At 56.0% G+C, this 10,613-nt stretch overlaps 2 protein-coding genes across 2 annotated transcripts in view; both read right to left on the reverse strand.

The window, feature by feature from the left end:
- DRC11L (dynein regulatory complex subunit 11 like) overlaps window positions 1–2,700 on the reverse strand; it is a gene marked incomplete at its 3' end in the record, with an annotated part of 13,284 nt that extends 10,584 nt beyond the window's left edge. The window contains 2 exon segments of the mRNA XM_082471497.1: window positions 1,406–1,591; window positions 1,889–2,700. Of these exon segments, the coding sequence (XP_082327623.1) occupies window positions 1,406–1,591; window positions 1,889–2,056 (354 nt within the window). The 5' untranslated portion in view covers window positions 2,057–2,700.
- A 1,168-nt stretch (window positions 2,701–3,868) lies between these two features.
- Window positions 3,869–8,299, reverse strand: H2BK1 (H2B.K variant histone 1; the record flags this gene model as incomplete). Its single annotated transcript, XM_082472548.1, has 2 exons — window positions 3,869–6,188; window positions 8,168–8,299. The coding sequence occupies 2 exons, from the start codon at window positions 8,297–8,299 to the stop codon at window positions 5,952–5,954; spliced, it is 369 nt and encodes a 122-aa protein (XP_082328674.1). The 3' UTR covers window positions 3,869–5,951.
- Between the last annotated feature and the right edge of the window lie 2,314 nt (window positions 8,300–10,613).

Raw genomic sequence — 10,613 nt, forward strand, 5'->3', positions numbered from 1 at the left:
TGACTAGCACAGGAAAGGCCCCCGATAATTAAGGGCCTCTGACGGGTGTAGCGGGGAACCCGGGGCCTGGAACGCAGTGTTTCCATACCCTTGATGTCTGACAAAAGGGACAAGAGACTTGCTTTGGCTCTCAGGGGGAAGGGAAGCTCTAGCTTTGGGGCTGACCTTCCTTCTCCAAAGGCTTGCTTTAGCGCCTCCTGAGGGCGAGGACGCCCTGCTCATCCGTGGGGCAGCCGGACCTGGGTACAGTCACCCAGATGCAGGGGACTCAAGCTGGGGTTCTCTGCATACTGATTTATAACCTAAAAATCTACCTCATTTGGAGAGGATGTGTGTTCTCAGGGCTGTTGTTTGTTAGTTGGTTGGTTTGCTTTTGCATTTTGGGGGGAAAGAGTTCTAGGTTTCCTGTATTGGACTAGGAAACAGACGCTTCTGAGGCACTGGGACTTGAGAAAGAAGATGGGAGAGGAGATTGATTTCAGAGAGAAAGATCCAGCAGCCCTAGGTCAGCAGTCCTGGGCCCTTTCTGCCCTGGAGTTCTCTAGGCAGCCTCCGATCTCGTCAAGCTGGTAACCACTACCACCCAGAGTGAGCCGGCTTAGAAGCACCTTGGGGGGATGCTAGAGGGGCCACGCCCCCACGCCAGGGCAGACAGCAGGGCTGCCAGGTGACATAGGAGAGTCACGCCCGCCAGGACAGTAAGAAGGCACGCGGAAATCTAGAGACAGAGCTGGGTTTTCTGTAGTCAGGTGGGATGGGGTGTGATTAACGTAAAGGGTGACCCCAGGTGGCACAGACCCCAAAGACACGGGGACCTCATCCGTTCTCGACTTCGTTCATCATGTTTCCTTTCGCCTCAGGAGGCTCAGGATACACTTTAGTGACTCATTTTTAACAGTCTTAAAAGTTTTTGGAACGATCGTCTACTCTGTTCTGCTGCTGTATTATGGATCTTTCTCTCCTAATTTTTTAATTTTTATTTTTGTATTATTATTATTTTTTAGTTTTTTTGGCCGTGGTGCAGCCTGTGGAATTTTAGTTCCCTGACCAGGGATCGAACCTGGGCCTTCGACAGTGAGAGCGTGGAGTCCTAACCACCGGACTTCCAGGGAATTCCCTTTCTCCCCTAATTTTAATGGTCTTTCTGTTTTGGGGGCTTTTATGGTATCCCACTTCAAGTCCTTTTGGGGATAGAGATGTAGAATAAATAATGAACAAATAATATACAGGTTTATTGACTGATGAAGGTCTCTAGCTTAATATCTAGTCGTGGGGCAACAGAATCCAAGCACCTGCATTTCTGTCATCAATTCCTGAGCCAGGCAGGCTTCCTGGAGGAGGCGACTCTACCCTGACCTTCCTCCTGGGTGTGGGGAGGGTGGGGTTGGGGGCGGCGGGGGGTTACCTTCTGTATGATGATCGCTGCTTCGTCCTGACTGAACCTGGGCTGCCCTTCCTCCCGAATCTTTTGATCTCGCTCCTCCTCTTTCCGAATCTCTCGCATGAAGGTGGCTCGAAGCCTGCCTTGCCTGGCCCGCTCAGCCCTTTGCAGTAGGATTACGGCCTCCGTCCGAGGTAATACTGGAAAGCTCTGGCCAGAGCAGGGGCAAAGGAGGAGGAAATGAGGGAGGGCTTACATCCAGGTGGGCAGCTGGGAGACCAGCCCCCAAAAGACATCCTGGGGGTATGGTTTTCCCAGAGCATCTAGGTGCACAAGTCCTGTCCCTCTACCTCTACCTTGGTGTTGGAAGGTTACAAGGAGCATAAGAGCAGCCATGAGGGGCCAGGGATTACCCAGAGAGCTCTCGGAGGTGGGTAAAGGGCAGGGCAGGGCCTCTGTGTCCTGAAGGGTGGCAGCTCTGTTCCTGGGGGTGTCTCCCTGACTTACCTCCTCGGAGGACACTGGCTCTAGTCTGGACAGGAGGTCTGCCAGCATATGCCCTCGCTCCCTCAGGACGCTGGACCGCTCCAGCTGGAAGTATTTGGGAATTGGAACCTCCAGGTCTGCCTTTGGGGCAACATGGGGGAGGGAGATGGGAATAAAAATCCAGAGCATCTGGCCAATCCCTTACCATTTTCAGCTGTACACACAGACACTGGGGCTGTTCTCTTCCATCCTAGAGCTCTGGGGTGGGAAACGTCCAGGCTATGGGCAGATCCCCCCAAGAGTCATCCCTCTCTTCCCTCACCCCCACCACGTGGCCAGAGTTGAGTTCTGTAGGATCACGGTCGGTAACGGGCAGTGGTCCCAATCCTGCCTGTGCATCTGAATCAACTGGGAATCTCTTAAAATGCAGGCTCCTAGGCCCTGACCACAGCAGAATGGCAGGGCCTGGAGAATGTTTGTTTTTTCAAGTCCGCAGCTGAGTCTGATGCAGCTAGTTGGGGAAACTTGGAGACATGACCTTGGGGCGGACGGGAGGCCGGTGCAGAAGCTCTGTGCTCTGGAACGTGCTGGCGCACACACATCACCTGGGGGTCTTGTGCAAACGCAGGTGCAGAATGCTGTAGTGGGTTTGGGGTGCAGCCAGAGGTTCTGGCTCTCTCACAAGCTCCTAGGTGCTGCAGGTCCGCCGACCACGCTTTGAGGAACAAGCCTCTAGGGGACTCTCTTCACCAACCCCCTGCAGCTGCGTTCATGGGTCCCCCCAGCCAGGCAGAGCCTCCAGCCTGACTCACCGGCTACCCCCCAACTACTTACATGCACTTCCCATACCCCATCCTCGGACCTGCCCTGCCCTGCTTCCCTTGCAGATGTCCCAATGCCAGGGGTGTCCACAGGAGGTCAAGGCCACCCCCACCCCCAGCTGGCTGGGACGTGGCTTGCTTCCACAAGGAGTGGGAGGTCAAGGCTAGCCCTCCCCCCGTGTCCCCGCCCCCAGCCGGCGCGGGCATGGTCCTCGCCGCGGGCATGGTCGTCGCCGCAGCTGGCCCACCGGGGTGAGCTTTAAGTCCTGCAGCACTTGGTCCAGGCAGGGGGTCTCGCACAGGTCCACGCGAACCAGATCGTCTTTGAGCTCCAGCACGCGGCCCGCCACGCCGTCCAGCAGCCGTCACAGCAGCCATCGCAGCAGCCGTCGCTTCTGCGGCTGCACCATCCGGTCATAGAGGGTGTCGAACCGGCGCAGCAGCCCCGGGTAGTACAGGTAGAGCGAGGAGAGCCTGTACCGGAAGGACTGCCGCTCCCGGTGGGGCACGGGTTCCAGCAGGGGCTGCTCTTGGTCCAGCAGCTCTTGCAAGATGAGGTGGGAGGGGTCCCAGAGGCGCTGGTAAGCTCTGGAGAGGAGGTAGCCAGCAAGGGATGCTCTGAGCCCCAGGGGAGGGGGCCCGGCTGGTAGGGGAGGTGGGCTCCACAGAGGCTTCTGAGGGCTGTGAACTCGAGGCTCCAGAAGGTGTGACGTTAAGGTTACGCACGGTCCCGGGGCGGCGTTCAGTGAAGTGAGGGGCCCTCGGGGGGGGTGAGAGGGTAGTTACAGTAAGCAACCCCGGAGGCTTAGAGGAAGTGAGGGGCTGGGGTCCCTGGGGAAGGGAGTCTCCTGATGGATAAGCCGGGAGGATGGAGAATGGGCACGGCCCTTGGGGGCTCCTGCTAAGGAGGAGGCCCGCCGGAGTCCGCAGCTGGTGCCCTCCGGGCGAAGGTGCAGCCCAGGGAGGCTGCGATGGTCTAGGGTGGTGGGCGGAAGGGGGGGTGAGGGATGAGGGTAGAGAAGGGTCCCTTCCCCAGAGCAGAGCCCTGGTTCCGGAATTAATAGTCCAAGGGAAGCCTGACCACAGGCAGAGGCGGGCAGGGTCGCTGTGTGAACGTCTGGGGCCCAGCCGGGACTGGCCCACACAGGGGTCCCTCTCCCCACCAGGCCTTCTCCCCGCCCAGTAGCCCCAGCCTGAGAGCCAGGGACGCACTTTGTTCTTTGCTCTCCCATCACTTCACTCACCCCTCAGACATGGGGCTCACTCTTCACACTGCCCCTTGTGAGCTGGTCCTGGAATCCAAAGAACTTCTGGGGTTCCACCCGGACTCCACCCAGCAAAGCCAGAATAGCCCAGTTTTAAGAGTTCTGTCCCATTTTCCCAAAGTTCTAAGGTTGCGAGGGGAGGGGGCTGCAGGTACAAGACCGGGGGACACTTAGAGGATGTCCTGGAGGCAGCATGCTTGGGGGGCACCAGCTCCCTTGTTAGCAAGCCTTGGCCAGGGCAGAGCGCGGGTCCGCCGTGGCTACCTCCCTTGTGAGCGTCAAATGAAAGAATGGGCTTCATTTGAGGTCACCCTGTAAACTGGGAGGCTCTGGGTGGACAGCAGTCCTAAAGGCATTACTCCAACTGTACCTCTCAGCTGGAGACCCTGTATTCCTTGATGCAGATCCAGCCTCCTTACTCTCGTATGTGACTGTACCGGGCACACGGCCGCCGTGAAAGCGCGGAGTCCTAACCACTGGACCGCCAGGGAATTCCCCACTCTTCCCCCTTAAAGTGAGCACAAGCGCGCCTGTTTCCCTGGGGTCTGACGGTAGTTCACTCTGTTTGAGTAAGCTATACCCTCGTAAAGAATGACATTAAGAGTAGTGGGTGGGACTCAGTGGGGTTTGGGGCTCATTTTGAGCCCTCTGTGGGTTTCCCCATCACTGCTCCCGGCTCATGAGAACGCTCTTTGGAAAATACGAAACACAGCAGCAGCCTGGCCCTGGTCAGCTGGGGTGAGCTTTTAGCTCAGTGTCCAGTAGGGACTTGTGAACAAGTCATACGTCATAAGTCACTTATACATAAGGCACGGGGCAAAGGACAGTGGGAGGAGACAGGCAGCAGCTCAGAGCAGCCAGAGAGGAATTCTCAGGCGTGATGTGCCTGCGAATGAATTACCCGAGGATCTTGTCGAAATGCAGGTTCTGATTCTGCGCTCTGAGCTGGGGCCAAGATCCTGCATTTCTAACAAGGTCCCCGGTGTCACAGATACTGCTGGCCTCTGAATCACACCTTGAGTAGCCAGGTGTGAAACACAGCGGGAGTGGGGAAGAGCCGAGGTTCCTGGGCCACGTCTCCCGAGCCTGCCCCTTTCTGGCTGTGGGACCAAAGTGTGGATAATTAGTTCTCATCTCTTGGCATCTCCACGGTAGGCTTGACATAGGAAGAAACACGTGTGAAGTATGTAGGGCCACACTTCAGCCATCATTACAGTGAGCCTTTTCAGTACAAGAAGCTGAAATTACAAAGGGAACGTAAGGGATTTGGGGCTGTTCACTAAACCCCACCCCTTCACCCCACCGCCTCAGAGGCTGAATGAGAAAGAAAAGGCAAATGTGGCCACACGTTAAGTGGTGAATCTAGGTGCAGGACATACATGTGGTCATTGCACATTTTTGCAATTTTTTTCAATGGATTTGAGATTTTTCAAAATAAAACTGGTAAAGAAAAGTTAGGAGTCTCAAAAACATTCTCACCAATTTGTTCTGAAGTTAAGGGGAAGAAAGCGTTAGGGGGAAATGAAACATCTTAGAGATCCCAATTGGTTATTTAGAAGCTGGTTTGGGCCTTTCATTTTTGTGTCTTGAAGAATAGACCTGTGTAGCCCCTGTGCCTGGCACAGGACAAAAGTGATGGTGTGCCGGAAACGGCATCACAAAACCATGGCCTGCGAGAGTAACACGCATGGAGTTTCAGGCCCAGCGAGGGCATGATGGAAACAGCTAGCAGTAGACCCAGGGTTCTAATCCAGACCAAGTCGGACTTCATCTCACTAAGAATGAGAACGTTGTACATTTACATGTACACTCACATGTCCCTCACGAGGCCCACCCAGAAAGCAGTTTTTAAAGGTCTGAATAAGCGTTCTTCCACCTTGGGAGCCAAAAAAGTGATGACACCCTTGCCCCCCATCACACCTTGCCTTCACCTATCCCTTTTTCAAATCACCACGGCACGAGGGAGCAGTTCACCCTTTATTAAGGTTGGGCCCCAGGTCACTTGGAGCTGGTGTACTTGGTGACGGCCTTGGTGCCCTCGGACACAGCGTGCTTGGCCAGCTCCCCTGGAAGCAGCAGGCGCACGGCTGTCTGGATTTCCCGGGACGTCAGTGTGGTTCGGCCCGAGTACTGGGCCAGCCGGGCGGCCTCGCCGGCCAGCCGCTCAAACACATCGTTCACGAACGAGTTCATGATGCTCATGGCCTTGGAGGAAATGCCGATGTCAGGGTGCACCTGGGGAAGCGGCAGGACCAGTCGATTAACACGGGGACTCTGCCCCAAGCCCCAGCCCCAAGCTGGGGGCTGCAAGTCCCCCTTACCAGCCTCTTTCCAGAGGCCGAGAGACATGGAAATAGGGATTTATTTTTTTACTACTATATCCAAGTTAAAAAAAAAAATTTCTCCCAACTGCAAGAGATAAGCAATGCTACCTCTCTTTTTTCATTTAATGCATTTGCAGAGTGTTCCATAGTATGGACGAATCGTAGTTTATATTATACATTCCTCTCTTAATGGACATTTAGGGGTTTTGTTTTGGTATTACATTGTGTTATAATAAATCTGTCTTTGAACAGTTGTATGAGCACAATGAAGGTTATTCCTAGAAGTTCCTAGAGGGCTTGTGCACATAACTTGGTAAATCGTGACCACATTATTTTCCAGAGAGGACACAGTCTCAGCACCAGACTGGGAGTGAGGAGACCTGGCTTCTGTGGCTGTCCCATGAGTCACCGTACTATGGCACTTTCCTCCGGGCCTGTTTCCTCTTCTGTCACAGAAGTTTTTGAACTAGGTGACCTCTAGTAAAACAAACGGTAGGGACCTCATAACAGTCCTAAAATGTGACTAGGCGGATTTTTGCTTCTCTGTAAATGAGAGGTAAGCGACTGCCTGATGAGGCACGTCAAGCAGGTGGTGGCCAGGGAACTAAGCCCGGGCTCCTCGCCCAGCCCCCCGCTCTGCCCACCGCCTCTGGTGCCCCGGACGTGACAGCCGGAAACCTGAGCCTGTACCGCGTGGGTTCAGCCTGACCCCTGCGTGTTGTCTTCACATCCTGTCCCCCTCAGGGTTGCAGAGGAGGGACAGCGGCTCACCCCACCGCACGGGGGACGCACGCGGCAGCCCAGCCCCGCTCCAACCCTCCCGGCACGAGCTCTGAGCCGAAAAGTTAGGCTAAGCTGCCGGGCTCACTGATACCCGCTCCCACCCCCGCTTTCTTCAGGACACGGGCGTCTTCTCTGCTGCTGCCCTTTGGCCGATCCACATGGGTGCCGGGCCCACCCCACGAGAGCATTCCAGAGACCCGGGGATTCAGACCGGAGACAGGCTCCAGTCTGCGGTCTCATCTAACAAGGGGTGAGGCCCAGGCAGGTTGGGGAGGCTGAGGGCCCGCAGCCCAGCCACCCCTCCGTCCTCCCGGCCCCGGCTCTGCTGAGCAGGGCAGAGTGTTTGAGGCCAGGTTGCCCGGGATCCTCTAGACACACTGGTTGGGTACATGAGTGCCCCCAGATGCCTGCCAGGGCGAGCGTCCCAGGAGTAGGTACCTCTCACAGGTGTGCTGGGAGAAGCAGAGCACACGTGTGGGTTAGGGGTGGGACTAACCCACCCCTAACCCCCCAGAGCCAGGGGGACCAGACGTCCGCTGCTGTCAGGTCATGGGACTCAGTCACCCCACTGAGCCTTTATGTATCTGGGGTTCCTTAACTGTAAGGTAGACCAACCCCTTGGCCCCCCGAAGACTGAGTGCCGCCCGTCTGGAAGGCTTCCCCAAGGCTGTAGTTCACACGCACCGCCCCGCACTCTAGCCACCAGTAACTAGTATCCTCACTCTAGCCACTACTAACTAGTACTTCTCGTTGTGCCAGCCTATGTTTGGCACCTGGTCACCTTCAGCCCGGCACTTTTTTGTGGTCTTCCTTTAACTATGTCCCACCTAACGTTCCACTTAATAATCTGGTCTGTCCAGAAGCCTTGTAAGCCTCGGGACTGTGGTGGCAGCATGTTTGAACTGCCTCCTGCACATCACAGGTCACGACAGACACGACAGACGCTGAGCGGTTGCGGGGACCTCCGAGATTAAGTGCCCACCCCCTCCAGAGGGGCTCGGGGGCCTCGGTGCCGCAAGTAAACTGCGCCCCGGGCTCTCCATCCAGTGCCCTTTGCCGGCTCTTCTGCCAGCACTCTTCACGCGCTCGCTACCTCCCCGCTCTCACCTGCTTCAGCACCTTGTAGATATACATCGAGTAGGTTTCTTTGCGCCGGCCACGCTTTTTGGACTTCTTGTCTCCAGAACTCCGGCCCCTCCGGCCCGCAGGCTGCTGCGCCTGTCCATGCTCAGCGCTCATCTTCCCGCTCCTCCCGGTGGCCTCCTCCCGCGCCTCGCGTGGACTTTTAAGAAGTCAGCTGCCTGCCAGGTGGGGCTGGGGGCCAGCACCTGGGAGCGGGGGAGGGGCCTGGCCCAACCCTACCCAGAAGGCGCTCTGGGGCTCTGGGTTAATCCAGAAAGAGCCTAATTGCTCCCTCCTCTCCCCCAGGGATTTCCCGTCTCTGAGTAAGAAGCCCCCCGCCAGCCCCCTTCCCCACACTATCACCTCCCATTGTATCACCGTCAGGGTTCACGCCCTGCACTCCGGCAGCACCCGGAGCTGGGGGCTCAGTGCTGGGGAGCGTCAGGAGGAGCCCAGCGCACCGCGCCCCCCCACCCCCCAGGGCCCTACAATACAGCTGCAGAGACAAGACTGGTTCACGCGCAGCAATCAGGGGAGAGTGAAAGGGCTAAAGCGTGTGGAACGGAGAGCTCAGAGAAAACTTAGGGCTACAGCGGCCAGAGAAGCCTTCAGGGAATAAGTGAGGATGTGAAGCTGGTCTGGTGGGATGGGTACAATTCAACTGGGGAGAAAGGAGATTTTAGGTGGGAGGAACGGAAGAAAGAAATCAATGCGCGTGGTTACAGGGAGGCTTGGGCTGAAGGCAGAAGACCCGAGCCCAGGCTAGGTGGAGGCGGCAGGAACCACAGCTGGGAGGGCCTGACAGGGAGGGAGTCCGGGCGGGAGGGCTGCAGGAAGCGGAGCAAGAAACACGGGGCACTCCCCGTGAGAGCAGGTGTCATGGGGTCCCTGTGGAAGTTAGTTGCGAAGGGAGGAAAAAGGCGCTGTTGCATGGAGAAAGTTGTCTCACTTGGCACCTATGCGTGAGTATTTCAGGTTCTTGAACGCTGTGATTAAAGAAACCAGGAGCTGGGGCTTCCCTGGTGGCGCAGTGGTTGAGAATCTGCCTGCCGGTGCAGGGGACACGGGTTCGAGCCCTGGTCTGGGAAGATCCCACATGCCGCGGAGCAACTAGGCCCGTGTGCCACAACTACCGAGCCTGCGCGTCTGGAGCCTGTGCTCCGCAACAAGAGAGGCCACGACAGTGAGAGGCCCGTGCACCGCGATGAAGAGTGGCCCCCGCTTGCCACAACTAGAGAAAGCCCTAGCACAGAAACGAGACCCAACACAGCCAAAAATAAATAAATAAATAAATAAATTTATAAAAAAGAAAAAAGAAACCAGGAGCAAGGTGACAAGTCCAGGCTGTGGGGAAGAGGATTTTCCCAATCAAGAGGTGGGGAGGGAGTGAAGACGAGCATCACCTGTCGTGGGGGAAGGTGGGCCTGAGCAATCGCCAGCTCACCAAGCCCCCCTTTTCCCAGTTCCCAACATCCAGCTACACCCTAGGGTTTGGAGGACCAGGAGGGCAGTTTTTAATCTAAAATAAGGCCCTAATTTTAGGTGTTTGTAGAAATATGTATTTTGTGGGATTTTTAAGCGTTCTTTTTTTAAATATATAGATTTTTATATAATTAATTAGTTTATTTATTTTGGCTCCGTTGGGTCTTCACTGTTGCGCATGGGTTTTCTCTAGTTGCGGCGAGCGGGGGCTACTCTTCGTTGCGGTGCACGGGCTTCTCATTGCAGTGGCTTCTCTTGTTGTGGAGCATGGGCTCTAGGTGTGCAGGCTTCAGAAGTTGTGGCTCGCGGGCTCAGTAGTTGTGGCTCTCAGGCTCTAGAGCACAGGCTCAGTAGTTGTGGCGCACAGGCTTAGTTGCTCCGCAGCTTGTGGGATCTTCCAGGACCAGTGCTCAAACCCGTGTCCCCTGCATTGGCAGGCGGATTCTTAACCACTGCGCCACCAGGTAAGCCCTTAAGCATTCTTAAAAAATCTTGAGACTGCCTTTTTTTCTGGACAAGCTGACTAGCCTATTATGTCTGTTCCTCTGGTTCTGAAGCCCTCCCATCCCTGGAGACCCCAACAGACTTCAACGGGGTTTCTTAACACACCCAGACCCTCCCTTGGCCAAAGTAGCAGCTCTCATCTGTTCCCATTATCCTCCTAACCAAGTCTCTGGATACTCAGGACAGACTGACAAGCCATTTTTGTCTGGGCCCCACCTGAGGCACAAAGCAGCCAAGCCAGGCCCCTTGGGGTCAGAGGGCGGAGTGGGAGTCCTAGTCCCTTACTCCAGCCTCGCGAATCTCGGACTCAGCTGCAGCTCCTCACCTGCTACTCTGTTCCCTCTGCCCGGGGCAGCTCTTGGACTCCACGGCCATCTGAGATCCTACTCACCTTTCAAGTTAGAGCACCAATCCCACCTTTCTGGGCAGCTACTCACGAGAAACT

The sequence above is a fragment of the Balaenoptera physalus genome (assembly GCF_965194825.1).
Source record: "Balaenoptera physalus genome assembly, chromosome: 8".
NCBI classification, from domain to species: Eukaryota; Metazoa; Chordata; class Mammalia; order Artiodactyla; family Balaenopteridae; genus Balaenoptera; species Balaenoptera physalus.